We start from the raw sequence: 19,035 nt of genomic DNA, 5'->3' as shown, positions 1-19,035 counted from the left end.
AATTCTAATAGGAATATGTTTTTATAATCAAAGTTATCGTTGATAAAATAATTTTGTTCCATAAAGTATGTGTAGTGGGACCAATCTTCGAGGATTGTCATTTTGAAAGGTTCTTGGTGGTGTTAATCCGTTTGCATATACAATGCAAAATTCGCCGTTGGTTTTAACTTGACACGTTTAACACCCAGGAAAATCACAAAAATTGAGCCATCAAGAATATGGTAGTGAGTATTACAGACACGTAGCATCGTAATTTAAAAGTGTCGAATGGTGGGGGAGGGAGGACAGACACATCCAAAATATCTAAGCAAGCCGAGCAAGGGGGGAGGGGGGTGTAATGCCTCTTCAATTTCGCAAACTCTAAGAATCTTCTTCCATCTAATTCGACTATTACACCCCCAAAAACGTTAAGGGGATAGGGACTCAATGAATAAAAAAATATTTGCTACGGAAACAAGGTATTATTTTTTGTAACAGCGCTTATATATAGTAGGGGGGGGGGGGCTGCGGAAATGACATACTTGTTGGGAACGTGCGCACACACGCTTTAACAAATCTACTTCCGCCCAAGAAAAATGGCCTAAAGGGGTGATTGGAAAATCCAGTTGATATTGTAAGTTGAGTTTTGATATAAGCTACATGTTACCTATTTATCATATGACGTTAGGGACGAATGTCTATATCGAATGTTGAAATTTGATAAACACAATAAATTTCGATCTTAATTTAATGTAAATGTGTATTAAAGCTAGTTTCGATCAAAACGAAAGTAGAAAACAATCTTCTCTGCAATCTTCTTTTTGTGTTTAAAACACAGATATTTTATGGTGATTCTTTGTTTTGTTAATTCTTTCAGTGCCATGAATCCAAGTTGTTTCAATCTTCTATGATTTTAAAGATATAAATTACGATTTCATGCAAAATGGATAAAGGCCAAGGAGACTATGTTGAGAAACTCGAAAAAGGTAAAGTTTATGCTTGCGTTGCTAAATTTGTAATCAAGGATGATACTAGGCCATATTTTATTGTAGATTTCTATATAAGAAATATTTTCATGTACAAGACTGACAGTGGACAGTTAATGTTTTTAACAAATTATTTATAAGTTGTCATCAAAGTAGAATATGTTGCTCAGATATAAGGTGTCTTATTTCCTGTCCTCAAACTCATCAGATTTTTAATTTCTTAACGAATTAAGTGTCTTGTTAACTCCATTCTGACTTAAATCATTATTTGAATGACTTCAGTGGCTTCATAATTTTTTATGAGAATAAACTTGGTTGGACATTATACGTGTTAATGAACTGTGGGGCAGTTTATTAGATATTGTTAACTGGTCAGACCAACCATGAACCCCACAAATAAAAATATATTCAACAAAATTACAAGTAAATACAACACAAATTGTTGCATACAACTAACAAGTGGTGTAGGTTTTAATAAACTTAGCCACTCAAGAATGGGGAGAATTGTTACATGTAGTTATACAGAAAATGTTTTCAATTTCCATATAAATTTCTGGCATCAGGAGCCAGCTTGACTGATATACTTCTTCAAAGGTTACAGGTCAATCTGATATACTTATTCAAAGGTTACAGGTCAATAGGTTCCAGGTTACAATCCAACACATTTATTTTATCCTGGTTTACTTTGAACATTTATATCAAGTAAAGGTTACATATACGGTAGTTTCATTTCAGCCAAATCTTTTGATCAGCCAAAAGTGGATCAAAAGAGGGGGTTTGTAATATCTATACGAAAGAAATTTAATCCATTTTTTCTGAGTGGGTTTCTTGATACTGCGGGAGTATGACTGCCGATAATTGCATTTCTTGCAAGTTGTATGAGTGTAGACTAAACTTACTTGGTCAGAAATACCTTGTTCTTAATTTATTTTCCATGCATTAGAATATTTTACATCTTTTACAGTGAATTGTTACATAGTTTTAAAATTTCGCTATACTTGTAGACATATTTGTTAAAAGAAATTTCATTTCTGGTAAAACCTTGCATTTTATTCATCAATAAGGACAAATGATAGTCAACTTAAAAAAAACATGAACATGTATATCGCTATGATAAGGCCTAAAAAAATAGTGTGTTTAGGGTAACACTGATGAAAAAATTCGGTTAGGTAGGTAGAGATTTTTTTTTTATTTTATCATATTTTTTTTGGTATGAATCATAAGAATGTTTTGTTTTATATTTAAAAACGTAATTTTTATTGGAAATAAGATAACATTCACAATCGGATAAAATCAGACATCTAACAGTGTTTTCCCCAGAAAATTTTTGAAGCATGGGGGGGGGGGGGGGGGGGGAGTTTGTCAGAGTAAATGCGCGGTGCGGCATTAAAGCGCCTAAGCCGGCAAAATCACTGTGCGTAATAATATAACCATTTGATGAAACATACTACATGATATGTACTATAATCGATGCATTTTCATGAAATCTACATCAACAAGTATCATTTCAATTCATAATTATATTTTCATATCTGTGTATATTTGATATACAATTTTTCTGGGTTTTTTTCTTGAAAAACTAATAACATTTTTTTTTCAAAATCAGTTTTTTAAGAGGTTGGTCCTCACAAGTTTTCACAAAACACAAGAAATATAGATTCACATGGCAGTTCAACATCAGCTTCTGTCCCACTCCACTCCCACTCCTTATAGAAGAGATTTTTTTAGGGGGGTGTTGAACAAGAAATAGGCAGAACAAGTACATACAATAACAACAATCTTGATTCAACTTATTCTGGGCAGTTAATATTTCTTGTTTAAATTGGGGGTTCATATGAAAGTTTCTGTGATATCTTGACACCAGTCCCCTTCCCCGTTTACATGTATGTACACAGTCAATCATTTTAATAGGCATACAATATACGATGTTTCTAGTCATGTGACATCGCTTCCGTGCATTTCTGCAAATAACTGTAGTTTTTTTCATCTTTATTGTGTACATTTTTTCAAGTTTCCAATATCCTTGCGGCAAATTAAGAGTTCAAGCATATCGAATCCAAGCTAACACCATCTAGTGAACATTGTGCTATTTTTAGATCTTGGAAAATCCACAACATTCGATAATGGCGGAGATGTCGAAAAAAGCACATTCTATTAAAACAAGAAGTAATCACGTCCCTATTTATGCATTAATCACCAATTAATAAACTCAGTTTAAATATATCTTAATCATAAGCTAAGTTCTTAAACCGTAAACCACGTGTGCCCCATTGCTGAGATCGATGTCGAAATTAACTGCGCTCTTTGCGGGTGCAATTGTTTTTCTGAAGTTTGAGCGGATAAACGATAACTTTATATCTACTAATTACAGTTAAGATGTGTAATAATCGGAAAAAGAATTTTGTTTTGAAATAAACATGCATAGCGGGAAGCATGGCGGCACTGTGTGATGCATGGCGGGGGATCTTCAATGGCGGTACCGCCATGCAAAATCAGCCTGGGGAAAACAGTCTAAAAATGGTAGGATCGGGCCATTTTTGTAGGTTAGGTCGGGTTACCCGAAACACACAAATTTTTTTGTTAGGCCTAATTGTTACAAATTTGATATACTGATATAACAAATTATGTATATAATGAAGTAAATCTCCTGGTCCTTAGGACTTTGCTGTAACCTACTTTTACTGTAATTGTTTTGTTGGGATGAGGGGTTATTGGATTTTTTCGGATAAGTCAGATGAAGTCAAGATAGTGAAGCTACTTTGGGCCAGAGTTACACATAGTTGCTTAGGTGAGCATTGTGGCCCATGGACCTGTCATTTAACTTTTATGAGTTGATATTGCATTGTTTAGTCTTGGAACAGTTAAAAGGTAAAAATCGTCCTTGTGTTTGTCTTATCCCATAGGTAACCATCTCCACCAAGAAAATGATCAGTATTTATCAGCAGATATCTCAGATATAGTAGCTTCAAAATAGGTTGGCAAAAATCGTAACAGAATGCATTTACTATTCTTACTTATAGAAAATGATGCAGACAACAGAGCATCTAAACGCCAGAAAATGGACATAGTACTGGAAGATCCTAGTAAGGCCTAAAATAATTCATCCAGCTGTTGCATTTCATTTGACTTCATTAGTCATTTCATCTGTACCATTTAGATGAAAGAGTTTCTTAAGAGTCATTTAAAAGTTATGATATATTTTGTTTAAAGGTTATTTACCCATCATTATATTTCCCTCGGTCTCCAAGCAACACACCAATAATTGTGTAGCTGGCTCAAACAAAATGTAGCAAAGCATGTACTGCAGTCTGCTATACAGTTAGTTTTCAGGTAATGTTCAGTAGCATATAAGATAAAGAATATATTTTTTTTAATAAATTTATTACCAAAAATATTTTTATACCAATACAGAAAGACCAGTTGAAGCTGTGCAAAAAGGCTTTTCATTTTTGCGAGAGCACATGCTTACAGACCAAAGTTTATTGGGCTACCTGTCTGAATGCTCTGCTCTTCCTGATGAAATCAAACAAGGAATGAGAGAAGGACAGGATTTTGTCAGCAGTGGACGAGCTATCAAGGCGATTCTCCGATATGGACCTGAAGAGTGTAGGAAGCTCATTGATTTCATCAGAGGTTCACAGCTGCATGCAGATTTCAAAGAACACCTGTCAAAAGGTAAATTTATATTATGGGGGTTTTTTTGGCCAAAGGCAAAGTAGGTCAATGTGAAATTAAATTTACTGTGAAGTCTGAATATGTCTATCTTATTTTCAACTTGAGAGAAATATCTGCTTAAGTACCGGTTATTAATGTACAAACTATATGCTATGTAGGAGATATTTTTATTCTAGCTTTACTTTCAGTTGATGTGGATTCGGAAAAATTTAATTTATCCATTGAAACGGTGTATGAACACAGAACAACATTATATCAAGAAATGGAGCCTTCATTAATAGCAGACATGTTGTTGGAAAAGCTTGTGCTGAACATTGACGAACATGACACTGTGGAAAGGGCTGTCACAAGGAAAGAAAAGTGCGATGCGCTGCTGCTTCTAGTACAAACACACAAAGACAACATTCAGAAGTTTAAATTGGCATTGAAAAAATGTGGCTGTTCATCAGTATTGGATGAAATGAAAGAAAAGGTGCCAGAAATACCAGGTATTTGATTTTAAGTAGTGGTTACCGTTAACAATCATATTTTATTTTACTCAACTTTGTTACTGTAAACCAACTTGAATTTGTGACGACATTTTTTTTTATATATGCATCAGTGATAAGCGGGTTTTCAGTGACTACATTCAATGACCATGCTTATCTCAGTCAAAAATAGAACAAGAGACATGTTAAAGAACTTGTCAGCATCAAGAAATACTTGTATATAATGAAGAACTTGCCAATTTTGCAATATTTTTACACACACAAATAAAAGTCTTCAGTGCTTCAGTTCCCTAGATTTTTAAGATTTTCCTGTATAGCCTATTTGACATCACTATTTCTACTACCAAAACTTGATTTAAATTGATTTTATCAATTTTGTTTAAGATTTAAATTACAAAAATAAAGAAAAACACATAGGTGTGTTGTTTATAAAACTGCAAATCTTGTTAGCTGTTAAGAAGTTAATCTTGACAATGCAATGAAAACAGAACAATTTTGTTGTGTTTCTTTTTGGTGTGTGTGTGTGTGTGTGTGTGTGTGTATGCCTACACAAGAACTTATCAAAATAATGCCTCCAAAGACTTTTATTTTTTCCATCAATAATCATTCTTAATCAATATTTTTAACTTCAAATAATTAGTACCAGTGTTTGTTTTATAAAACATTACAACTGTTCCTAATTCGAGTTGGTGTAAACAAATGAGCATTCCAAACTTTTTGCATGTCAACAAACTTGATTATTCAAGTCTTCAGTATTTCCATTTAAGTAAGTAAGCTTTAAGAAAAAACAATATTTAGAGCAAAAAATTATTTCAAGGTCTACTGTGGAAACATTTTTATTGGGGGGGAGGGGGGAGGGGGCAATATTTGTGGGTAGCCAAAATTTTCTTGGTTTGTGGGAAAGTAATTTCTCTGGTATTAGTATTTTATAGTATTTCAGTTAAACTTTAAATTAAACAGCTTATATTTTTAAGGGGCTGTCTCAAAAGCTTTTTAATATTAATCAAAGTGTATGAGATAAATAGAACATCTTTAATTATTGTTTGATTTTATATTTGTTTAATATCCAACTTGTTGAAATTGTTATATTCAATTTCAATTTGTCGAATACAGCAAATATAAAATCATGTACACAGTATTGTATCTCTCTCTCTCTTTCTCTCTATATATATGTATATATATGTAATATATATTTATGATATCTTTTATCCTAAGATGACCCATTGGATTGTGTGAAAAGAACCTACCGTTTACTTCATCAGAAAATTCAAAAAGAACATCTATATGAATACATTAAGGAAAAGGGAAGTGACCAAGAGCTACCAGATTCTTCAGAGGAAATTATATGCAGTCTCATGAAATCTCCCAAAGGCTGTAGAGATTTGTTGTATTACTTAAGAAAAGAGAACTTATCTTTATTTTATGAAGTGATGGAGAAATACAGGCTTAGGCGAGATAGTAAAACAGGTTAGTGATTAACATTGAATGAAAATGGATTTACTATCCTATCCTATTTTTGATTTGATTTTCATTAAATTTATGATATTAAAATTTTTTATATTTATTACTTTCAGTCATAGAACAAGGGGAGCATACTGTTGATATTGGGAATGTACTATGTGAGTTAGAGTTTTTGAAGACAGAGATGGAACCAATCCCATTCAGTGACATTTTATTGGAGGAAAAAATGATTTTGCCTTCTCTTCATCAATCAGTTCATCAGGAATCTTCACGCAAGATTCAAGCGGAAAAGATCTCAGAAGAATTGCAAAAGGAATTTGAAAAAAAATATGATGAAGCAGAGGAAAAACTTGAACGCCAAATGTTTGAAATGCATCGTAAATTTGATATGCCAGGTCTTAAACCCAAATCCACACCTTTAAGATATGAAAATCCACCCTTTGATACCAAAGAAATAGAAAAAGAATTTAAAGCCCCAGAAATTGAGCACTGTATTTCCAAGTTGAAGTGGACAGCAGTGCTAGAAAAGCTCAAAGAGAACAGAAATGTTTTTAAGGATTGTTTGTCCCACAGTTATACATTGTCACGTAAGTTCATCTCAAAATGTTTCACATTGTTATTAAACAAACAGTACTAGTTGTACATGCATGATTATAAGGTATTTGTTTACCTGTAAGATATACATGTATTGGTTGAATAGATTTCATGCAAAATTCACTAATGGAAACACAATAATTTTTCTGCAGATTACGACGGTGAGGAAAAGTTTGCCCTAAAAACACAGAGCATAGCATTTAATGAAGGTATTGTTTTGCTTGGGTTTTTTTTTGTGATAAAAAAAATTATTGATTGATTTTTTTTTCTGGATTTGCTTGTTTAACAACGAAATTGCATTATAATGAACTGTTGATAAAATGAATTAACCAAATTTTTTTCTTTACAAATTAGGAATGTTTCCTTCTGCAATGGTGTTGAGCATTGAAATTCTCAGTAGTAAAATAGATTTAAAAGAAAAGCAGCAAGAAATTGTAAAGTTCCTTAATGGTGACTCGACACTACGCAGCCGAATCTCCAGATTCTTACACATGAGAGTTGATAAAGCTGAGAGTCCTCTAGTGTTACATCTAACATCCCTCACAGAAAAGGCTAGCCAACGTTTGTTGTCAGATAATGATCATGTCATCCAAAAATTGATCAAAATGTTGTTGGATATGATGAACATTACAATATCTTTGTATGAGGAAAGTAAATCGCTGGAAATTCATGTTACAATCACTGAATCTACATCAGGTTCTAACAAGCAAGGTCTGCATTTCTGAACTCTTCACCTATTTTACTTCTTTTGAAACTTTTTCTTATCTCTATCTTATATAAACCACACAGACATTTTTTGACATGTTCAATAATGTTATGAATAAATTCTTGATTACTGATTTATCTTTTTTAGAGGACTCTCACTTTATAAAAGTGAGAATACAACAATATTGGGACCTTCTTGTTCAAGAGCTAGAACCCAGTCAATTGGTATTGTGTTTTGTGAAAGAAGGCTTGATGACAAAGCCAGAGGAACAAATCATTCGCTCATGCAGGCAACGGCAAACTATGGTTGCCGCCTTCTTAAAGATTCTCCTTAAAGCGTCAGAGGAACGCACCTTTGAATATTTCGTTCAGCTGCTGAGACAGCTGAATAAAAAAGACATCGCTGATAAACTTTATTGCAGAGACACGATCAGCGTACATCAAGATGCTGGTAATAGAACCACAGAAATGGAAAAATCCTTAACTTCATTTGTTCTCTCTCTCTCTCTCTCTCTCTGCAATTACAAACTTAATTGTCTCTCATTTATCTCTCTCATGTAAATCTCTACTTATTATATTTTATCAGTTGGTGTGAAACTTGTTTCAACCGCTCGTGCATTTGATTTTTAACTTCCAACTTCCCTTGGCAGAAACAGCAAGACAAAATATTCTTCTACACTTGGATGAAGTACTAGAGAATACTGACACTTATATCACAGAGCAGACCCTGAGGAAACGTGATGACTCCATTATCCCAGAAAGTGTTTGGCCAAACTCTGGGTTCAGTCGGAAAGGACGGGCCTACACTTTGCTTTTGTTTGTATTTGAGGATGATTCTCTCGTACTGGAGTTTAAAAATGCCTTGCAATATAGAAGATTTGGTCATTATTTCCAAAATATAATTGCAGACACAACAGAAGTCTTGCAAGGTATAAACTGGTCATACAATATTGAGATTTGGAGACTTAATACTGTAATTTTTGTAATTATAAAGAGGAACCACAAGTATGTACATTGCAACAAAATTTTCACAGAGGAATTCGAATAGAATTCGCTAAACTCAATATGAATAATTTTTCACAAGATTATTGCAATTACTCTGATTATTACTAACTTTCTGAACTGTACTTTTCAAATCTTTACCCACTTTGAATTTTGCACCTCAAAATATTCCATGTTTTACAGTAAGCACAATGCAAGAGTTGGTTTTTTTTTGGCAAGTTTATAGCAAAACACTTTTGTAATAAGCAAGTTTATAGCAAGTTTGGAAATTATAGCAAGTTTGACTTTTTCCTTTTGAAAGAGAAAAATGTGGACACAATGCAGAAGAAGCTGTCTGAGAACACAGTGTTTGAATGTACATACAGGGCTGGAATCAGAGGTATTTAAAGTTATCATTCTAAAAGTTTCAAAATTTCATTGCCTTGTATGTGGTCTATTAAAACAGGAGGATACCAGTAGTTTGCTAAATTTTCATATTCTTTGCTAAAACCATGCACTTGGCCAGTGGAAATCAAACTTGACACAAATGATTCTTACTCAGAGTAATTATTTAATTAAAGGTCATTACCTTTACCAGTAGGAAATGATCATGAAATAAAGCAGTAAAAATACAAAGAGGTTCTTGAACTTTCTTCTCAAGAACCACAGCACCGAAATGTCAAACTTTTCAGGAATGGTCTTAAAAATAATTTAGATATCTAAACTCTACAAGCCCTGATCTGCAACTGATATCCAAGCCCCTAAGAGGGTTATTATGTTTAACATAGAATAAAGGAAAAGCAATTCAAAATCTTTGTTACAACTTGTAATGTAATAACCAGTGTACTAGTAGTGCGAGAACAATTTTGTTGAAACCAGTAATTTTATCCTTGGACCAATTATAAAGCCCTTTAGGGGGTTCCAAAGTTTAACTTTACTTAGTCTAATATAGTAGAACAAATCTTTTCACATGGTCCACAATCCTATAATTTGTGACATTGCTATCCATTGAAGACTAATCAATCATATTAATATACAAGTAGATTCCACTTGTTAAACAAACCAACTTCTCTTTTTTTCTTAGAAATAACTTCTTCTCCATTTTTTATAACTTTATATGCATTATGTACATGTATGTATATACTGTGGAATCATTAGAATTCGTGGTGGCTCAATTTTTATGGTATTCGTGGGTAGCCCTCCACCACGAATTTACATCCTCAACGAAAACAAATTTGTATAGAAAGAGTTATCTTTCTTACTGAAACAGAAAACTGACGTATCCATGAAATCACATACCCACGAATAAACAAAAAAAACACAATCCACGAACACCGGCCCCCACGAAATTTAATGATTTCACAGTATTCTGTAGAATGTCATGTAAGTCTTCTAAAACATAACCATTTTTGTTAATCCTTAAATTATGCAAATGTTAAGGTCTAGTCACTTTTTCTTTGTATTTCAGCGGGATATGATCCTGCTGCCAGAAATAAAGATTTTGTTCCTGTAGTCTCCCATGATTACATTTATGACGAAAGACACAGGCGAGGTTTGTTATTTTTTCACAAACATATTTATTTACCAAAGACGTCCGGTGTTTTGCAAACAAAGATATCACTGTAATCCATTCACGCTTTTTGTGACTAGCTGTCTTTGTCAATTCAGGGAGGAGGTTTTGGCAAATGGAAGAATTTTTTGGCCATCCTGACATGTATTATAGAAGATTTGAAATGATGAGGAGACCAATGAGACGTCATCTAGGGGTGGCCTCGAAACCTGCAACAAATGAACCAGAAGAAAAAAGTATTTTCCATTTAATTACTGCAAGATCATTACAACAAGTTACAACAACAGACAAATCCAAACAACATTCAATTTTTTTTCATTCTTTTGTAAACTCCATTCATGCTTTTTACAGGCATTAGTTTTTAGCTCACCGAGATAAAGTCGGGAGGAACTTATGCTAAAATCACAGTGTCGGCCTCAGTGTCTGGTCCTGGTTAAAGTATTTAGAGCAGGTCCTTTATCTAAGTTAATGATTGTCCTGTCTTCACCAAACTTGCTTGGATGGTGCATCTGGACCTCCTTTCGGTCTTTAAAGACTTGGATGCCTTATATCTTGTGCTGAATCTGAGCCATAGGTTTTGGATGCTGAATGAGGTTAAGGTTTTTGGAGCTGGCTAAATTTTTTTTTAAGCACACCCCTTAGATAGACAAATCTTGGTTATGTTTGGTTCAATCTTTACCAAATTTGAGTAGATGATGTATCTTGTGATACAAGACACACAACACCAGCCTGGATGCTGAATCTGAACCATTGGTTTGGGATGCTAGAGAAGGTTAAGGTTTTTGGAATAGGTCACTTGTTTATGTAAATATAGTATTTCTGTTTTCAAACTTGCGTGGTAAACTATTTAAGATAAAATGATCACAGAGGTGGCTTCAGAGACAGATCTTGATTATCTAGATGCTAAGACAAATAAGATTTTAAGAACAACTCAAATTGTGATGGTCTGATTCAGGTGGCGCCACATCTCGTTGAGCTCTGTTATATTTGATTACCTATGTTTAGATTTACGTACACTATGAAACCTACTATGTATGTTATTTTATTCTCTATCTGTGCAAGTACTACAAATCAACTTTTATTCGCGACAACTTTTAGTATGCAATTTATTGGACATGAACTTGTTTGCTGCCACTTATTTTGCAATCAAGATGTAGACTCAAAAAACAAAATTGAAAAACTAGAGAATTTGAGTACTGTATACAGTGATTGAAGATATATGTAAAAAGGCTCTCATGAACCTCGTGAGAATTTCTGGCACGCAAATAAAAGTTGGTTTACAGTTTATCATTTTGTTTCTTACTACATGTTGTATAATGTTATTTTGCATCTTGGCCATGCTTTCTTATTACCCACCACTTTTATGATACATGTTTTTTATCTTGTAGAAAAATTTGTCACAAAACACAAAACTGTGGCAGCTATTGACTTTGGAACCAGTTACTCTGGTTTTGCATTCTCATCACAAGAAAATCCTCTAGAAGTTGTAACGGGGAAGTGGAAAACTAACTCTTCAGAGTTACTTGAGTCTTTGAAAACACCAACTTCCCTCCTATTTAAGAGTAATGGATTAGTGGAGTCTTTTGGTTATGAGGCAGAGCAAAAATTTAAAGCATTAGTGGAAGAAAACAAGCATCATGATTACAGATTTTTTTACCAAATAAAAAAAGAGTTACTTGGAAAACATGTATGTATGATCTTATTTTAAAATTTAGATACATCAAATAGAGTTTAATATTAATATAAGCCTCCAGTACTATTTATACCCCCGCTCCGAAGGAGAGGGGGTACACTGTTTTACCCTTGTGTGTCTGTCTGTCCGTCCGTAACAAAAATTTCTGTCGCATTTATCTCAGCAACTATTTATCGCAGATGCTTGAAATTTTAACACAGTGTTTGTTAAGGCATGCCATATCGTGGGATATATTTTTGTACCAATCAGACGTCAACTTCCTGTTAAATGACGACTTTGTTTATTTTTAGCAAACATTTTCAAACAAATTTTCGTCAAAAAATTCTCAGCAACTGTTTATCGCAGATGCTTGAGATTTTTACACAGTATTTGTATAGGCATGCTATATCGTGGGATATATTTTTGTACCAATCAGACGTCAACTTCCTGTTAAATGACGACTTTGTTTATTTTATGCCAAAATTTTCAAACAAATTTCCGTCAAAGAATTCTCAGCAACTATTTATCGCAGATGCTTGAAATTTTAACACACTATTTGTTTAGGCATGCCATATTATGGGATATATTTTTGTATCAATCGGACGTCAACTTCCTGTTAAATGACAACTTTGCTTATTTTTGAACCAAAATTTTCAAACAAATTTTCGTCAAAGATTTCTCAGCAACTATTTATCGCAGATGCTTGAAATTTTAACACAGTGTTTGTTGTGGCATGCCATATTGTGGGATATATTTTTGTATCAATCAGACATCAACTTCCTGTTAAATAATGACTTTGCTTATTTTTGAACCAAAATTTTCAAACAAATTTTCCTCAAAGATTTCTCAGCAGCTATTTATCGCAGATGCTTGAAATTTTAACACACTATTTGTTGTGGCATGCCATATTGTGGGATATATTTTTGTATCAATCAGACGTCAACTTCCTGTTAAATGAGTACTTTGTTTATTTTTTGCCAAAATTTTCAAACAAATTTTCGTCAAAGATTTCTCAGCAGCTATTTATCGAAGATGCTTAAAATTTTAACACAGTATTTTTTAAGGCATGCCATATCGTTGGATATATTTTTGTACCAATCAGACGTCAACTTCCTGTTAAATGAGTACTTTGTTTATTTTAGCCAAAATTTTCAAACAAATTTTCCTCAAAGATTTCTCAGTAGCTATTTATCGCAGATGCTTGAAATTTTAACACACTATTTGTTTAGGCATGCCATATTGTGGGATATATTTCTGTACCAATCGGATGCCAGCTTTCTGTTAAATGTCGACTTTGCTTATTTTGCATATTCACATCAGAGCGGGGGTATCACTAGTGAGCATTGGCTCACAGATATCTTGTTTCAATTGTTTAGTGCTGTTTTGAATTAGTCATGCTTAGAAAACATTGTTATCATGGTTTTGACAGTTTACAACAGAATTTCTAAATCCTAAATCATTAAAGTCAATTGCACTAAAGTAATTATGGAATATAAAATGGTATATGTTCTTGCATATCCCCATCACTAAACGCAACCATGGACATGATTTGTCCATTTGAAAGATTTCATAGTCTTCATTTTTGTCTTCAGTTAATAGAACATAAATTGATTTGTACCCAATTGATTTGTAGCGATGTGATGAAAACTTAGTTGTGTTTGACCACATGGGTAGGCCTATGGATGCCCTGAGAGTGATTTCAACTGCAATTGGATATTTGTTTGTGGAGTGCAAGGAGGCCATAGCAGAAAAGAAATTTGACAAAGATGACATACTTTGGGTTATGACAGTGCCCTCTTTGTGGAACAATTTTGCCAAACAATTCCTGAGAAAAGCAGCAGAAAAGGTGAGTTAGTATTGGTTTCTTTTTCTTCTTGTTCTTAAATTCTGACTTATAGATTTTATCATGTAAAGTTGTTTGTGCAATTACATGCATCTTGTCATTTTTAGTAAGTTACCTCTCAAACACATGCCTTTAAAAAAATACTATAGCAGATCATTGATAGGTTATATAGAATGGCTTCTCCATTAGGATACCCTCAATTGGAAGTATAAAATCAGAATTGTTGCCTTGCAATTTTACTGTCAGGGGCAGCTGGGCCATCTAGTACATAATAATATGTAAAGTTGTTTGAAACAGACATTATATAAGGAATTATTCTTTGAGTACATGTATTATGAGGTGATAATTTTGGTCGGGGCATGATCAAATCCAATAAAGTCCAAAGCGCTTTATGATAGATTTGATCACGCCCCGACCGCAATTATCACCTCATAATATTCAAAGAATGATTCCTTATTACTTATATTTATATAAATTTAAACCATTTTACGATTAAATATTTAAATATAAATAAGCAAACCCCGCTGGCGCCTCAATTTGGCTTTATGAGTTATATGGTACAAAATCGATACATAGTGTTATCACAGGCAAAGACATAGGAAAATGAAAATATATGCTTTTGATTTCAGGCTGGAATTCCAAAACAACAACTGATTCTTACTCTTGAACCAGAGGTGGCAGCGATATACACTATAAAAGGATCCAAGCCTGATCTGCCGAGTGATTCCGGGGACCAGTACGTCAGTGGGACCCAGATTTTACTGGTGGACTTGGGAGGTGGGTCTTTGTACTGCAGTTATATTAATGTATTCATATTCTATCCCCATTGTACATGTTAATAATGTTGCAAATTAATTGAAATTTGTAGACAGTTTTGGGAGACTTCTTGGTATTTGTCCACATTTTCTTACCGTCCTGTATTTAATGAAGTCCTTTAATCAAAACTAATTTTGACAAAATAATTTAAGCACAGGCAATCTTAGTGTATTCACAGATTAATTTGCAGAAGTTTTTGTTGTGTTTTAAGGCATCGAGCAAATGCTCGGCAGCTTTCTAGCGATCGTCTGGATTGGCAATCGTCATGCTCTGCACTGCCTTTAAAATGTGCATAAGAAATAAGTTCCTTAAAGTATTGAACATATTACAAGATTTTTATTCCATTTATTTAACCAAATTGTGTACAAAAAACCCAATTTTGCCTCCCTCGTTATTTACAACTCATTGCATAAGTATAAAATTGCTAAATCAAGAAATGGCGGATGAATACAATAAGGTGTAAAACTTCACTAAATATTGTCTTAGTTTATCGCTTACATTTTAATTGGAGACCATGCCAGATAGAAATAAAATTTGATGTGTAAATTTATTTGTTATCAGGCAGGGTCTCCAAAATAAATGTAAGCGATAATATTTGCAATAAATAAACACGATAATGCAGTTGGTTTGGTCGAGCATTTTAGACAGCACATGTTGTGGATTTGTTTGTAAAGTACCATACCATAGGTAATCTTGTTTCAAACGGGAATTGAAATAAATAAAAGTATGTTTTATTATTATAATTAGGGACACACTGTTAATGTATTCAAACTATAAACCTGTGAAAATTGTTCAAAGACTTTTTAAAGTAGAAAGAAAATGATTTATTTTTGAAATTTCTTCGATTTTTGTAACTTATTGAGTTATTGTATTATAAACGAACCACAACCTATTTTATAAGGAAATATACTGGTTTTAGTTTTTAAAGCAGCACAAAACATAATTCATTTACTTTTTTATTCTAATATTATTTGATGTATGATTATTAGTACAGAAATTTTTGATATCATTCTATTCTATATAAAAGAAAATGTCATCTCGATGCCTTTGTGGCCGTTCTGGCCTTCGATTATATTTTTTAAATGGATGTTTAGAGCTTTTCACATTTAACCTTCCAGGTGGTACGGCAGATTTTACCCTGATGGGTGTGGCAAAGGATGGAGGCTTAGAGGTGCTGCATGAAGCAGTGGGAGGGGCTTGGGGAGGGACCACAATCAATGCCAGGATCTGGGAATTCATGGAGGAACTTTTAACCAAAGATGTCATTGATGAGTTCAAAAAACAAACTTCGGACTACTTGGATATGGAGAGCAACATTGAATTAAAGAAGCGAGATCTTTCTGCTAATAACAAATTACTGTTATTAGTGTATCCATCCCTTGCTTCCATTTGTAAAGATAAAACTGGGAAAACATACAAAACTTTGGTTGAGGAGTCGGAGCATGCAGAAGATGTCAAAGTACGAACTGGAAAAATAATTTTTGAGCCCAAGATGATCGAAAAAATCTTTGAACGTACATTGAAGGAGTGTTTTTCAGTCATGGATGAAATCTTACAAGGTAATGGAAAGAATGTCAAAGATATTATCCTTGTAGGTGGTTTTTCAGAATCAGAAATTATCCAAAAACAATTCGAAAACAAATATAGTAAGTACCATTTGATCATTCCAACTGACCCAGGGTTGGCAGTGCTTAAAGGGGCCGTTATTTTTGGACATGATGATACCATGGTGGAGCGCAGAATCAGTCCACATACATATGGAGTTGAAACCTTGCAGTTTGGCTTCGATACTGATCCAGGTGACATGAAGAAGGTCATCAGTGGAACAACCTTTTGTTCTGGAACTTTTCATAAAATTGTTTCCAGAGGTGAAATATTACAAGTGGCCCAAAATACTGAAGTTGATGTTTTTTCACCGAAAATTTCTGCTAAGCAATTGTTTTTAAAATTTTATCAAACTGATAAAAAAGGTATTAAATGTGTCGCAGATGAAGGATGCGATTATATTGGAAAACTGACAATAAACATAGAAGAACCACCATTTGGCGTCGAACCATTGGTACGTTTGTTCTTCAAGTTTGGGGAGATTGAAACAACAGTGGAAGGGAAGGAAGTTTTGACGGATAAACCCGTGAAAACTGACATTGATTTTCTTGAAAGGAAACCCTAAACTCCTTAAAGTGTTATTAAAAAAAATCACTTTTGACTATTCTTTGTTTTTTTCATGTATTATCTATTTTGACATATTTACATTTATGTTGAACTTTGTGTACTAATGATCATGATTTAAAACCTGCATATGGAATGGGAAGACTTATCGATATAAGCAATATGAGTTACAATTTTACAGGGCTTAACATTAACATATCCAAATATCAGACAGTTTATCTTCACAACCAATGAAGAGACGAGTAATGTTTTGTAAACATTTATTATCATGGACCTATCTCAAAAGTGAAACACGTAAAAAGTGAATTTGGACAAATAAAATTCGTAAGGATCTTGCGCTATGGAAAAGTGGATATTTTAGTTTTAAATATTGAGCCCAAAATTTTATCTAATTTTTAATTGTAGAATTTTATTTTACTCTTAAATTAAAAAATTACATGTAATATACAGAATTAATATGAATTTTAATTATTTTGTTTGTCATACATGTATAATGAGGGGGAAAAGCTTTGATGGAAGCAAATTCAAATTATTGTGGGTTTTTTTTTTATTAATTTATTTGGCTGTCTTTTATTGTATGTTAGTCTTTCTTGACTGTGATGCAAAAATTATCAAATAGGTTTTTTATATGTTACACGCAGATTCTACTATTCTGAATTTTGAAAATGCCTCAGTTTGCTGTATGTTTTTCATGGTGTAAATGAAAAAAAATAAACGTAAATGAAGAGTCACGACAAATTTGATACCATACAAAAGATATGACACTTTTAACTACCAGTAATTTTACACGTTTATTGTAGAGCATAGAAATAAACTTTGATAGGTATGTTTTATTAATTATAACTATACAATTATGTACAGGTATAAAAATATATTTGAATGTACATTCTTTTAAGGTACCTCACTACACCTACACTTATACTTTTTGAGACACTACGTCACAAGATGGCGATTTAAATGTTTTGTTAAACTGTTTAAATCGTTCGATTGGGTTGTATATCGTCGTAGCTAAGTGGCTAAAGTATTAGGCTTCTGAACCGCAGATCATGAGTTCGAATCCGCCTGGAGCTTTTGTTCATGTTAACTGAATAAAATTTTTGAAAATGTAATTTTTCATCCAAAATTGCACATTTTTTTGCCTATTAGACTTAAATACTTCTTATCCATTATGATATCTATCATAATCAAGTAATTTTCTGCTGATTGGAGAAAATATTTCACGGTGTAGTGAGCCACCTTAATAAAAATTTTATGCATAAGATGTATACATGTATTTCACATTATGTGTTATGTATTAATGCTTACTACATTTTGCTTTACAACGGATAATTATGATAACTTTTATCATTTTGAAAATTTATACATTAAAGGTTTTTTTTTAATCCCGACTCTTATTTAAAAGTTTATTTTGTCTATAAAGGCCATGCCAACTGTGGGTAATGTAGGTATTTGAAAGCTTAGTCCATTTGTCCGGTGTCAGAAAAATATCATTAATGACGCAGAGCAAGAATTTCAAAAAAAAAATTCGGCAGGCAAGTATTTTATTTTGATTGCAAAGTTTGTGAAGAGGAATAACTGTTCCCATATGTATAAAAGGAGTTGATCCCCTTTGAATCTTTAGATGCTTCTCTTCAACATGAAAAGGGAAGAGTGGTTGTTAGCAGAAATAATGTGACGACGAAGGCTCTACCTAATTAAAATAAGGGCCTATTGATAATATCATGCATTATGAAATTGTACATCCAATTTATTGAATATAAGCCTCTGCCAAAATAATCACATTGTGGTTTTGGATTTGGTTTTATTTTTCATGCGATTAAAATTAGTTCAATTTGTAAGTATTATTTTCTTTAATAATTTAGTCTCTAATATACAGGTATATATTTTCATACAAGAAGTATCTGCTTCCCTCAAATTCATACATGCACGACAATAAGACAGAAATCAACGCGATATAAGAAATGACCTAACTGACAGCATAAAGGCACGCATTCTGAATTGCGTTTGGCCGCATTGTTGACAACTTTCATTGTTAGGAGAGGAACATGCGAGTTGAAAGAACTTAATTGTTTCCAATCATCGTGTGTAATTTACAG

The 19,035-nt window shown here is 33.1% G+C and overlaps 1 protein-coding gene across 2 annotated transcripts; it reads left to right on the top strand.

Annotated features, from left to right (window-relative positions):
* Nucleotides 1–521: 521 nt before the first annotated feature.
* Nucleotides 522–18,324, top strand: LOC105327968 (uncharacterized). Of its 2 annotated transcripts, XM_011428668.4 has the most exons (18): nt 522–613; nt 857–965; nt 3,986–4,048; nt 4,377–4,640; nt 4,829–5,128; nt 6,344–6,595; nt 6,703–7,176; nt 7,336–7,392; nt 7,538–7,894; nt 8,037–8,339; nt 8,539–8,817; nt 9,192–9,269; nt 10,338–10,421; nt 10,538–10,675; nt 11,828–12,126; nt 13,745–13,957; nt 14,584–14,731; nt 15,889–18,324. In XM_011428668.4, exons 2-18 carry the CDS (start codon nt 923–925, stop codon nt 16,938–16,940), a joined length of 4,404 nt encoding a protein of 1,467 aa, XP_011426970.3. In that variant the 5' UTR covers nt 522–613; nt 857–922; the 3' UTR covers nt 16,941–18,324. The 2 variants fall into 2 exon arrangements, with proteins under 2 accessions (XP_011426970.3, XP_011426971.3); XM_011428669.4 differs by lacking the exon at nt 3,986–4,048.
* The last annotated feature ends 711 nt before the right edge of the window (nt 18,325–19,035 follow it).

This window comes from Magallana gigas, chromosome 2, assembly GCF_963853765.1.
Source record: "Magallana gigas chromosome 2, xbMagGiga1.1, whole genome shotgun sequence".
NCBI lineage: Eukaryota > Metazoa > Mollusca > Bivalvia > Ostreida > Ostreidae > Magallana > Magallana gigas.
Note: the sequence above shows the minus strand (reverse complement) of the source record. Positions and strands in the feature narration are given on the sequence as shown.

Bases quoted from the DNA above. Each gene is read 5' to 3' on its own strand.
- LOC105327968 (XM_011428668.4), top strand. From the start codon at position 923: ATGGATAAAGGCCAAGGAGACTATGTTGAGAAACTCGAAAAAG. The intron at 8,340-8,538 runs GTAATAGAACCA...TTCCCTTGGCAG, and splicing joins CAGCGTACATCAAGATGCTG to AAACAGCAAGACAAAATATT. The intron at 9,270-10,337 runs GTATTTAAAGTT...TTTGTATTTCAG, and splicing joins ATACAGGGCTGGAATCAGAG to CGGGATATGATCCTGCTGCC.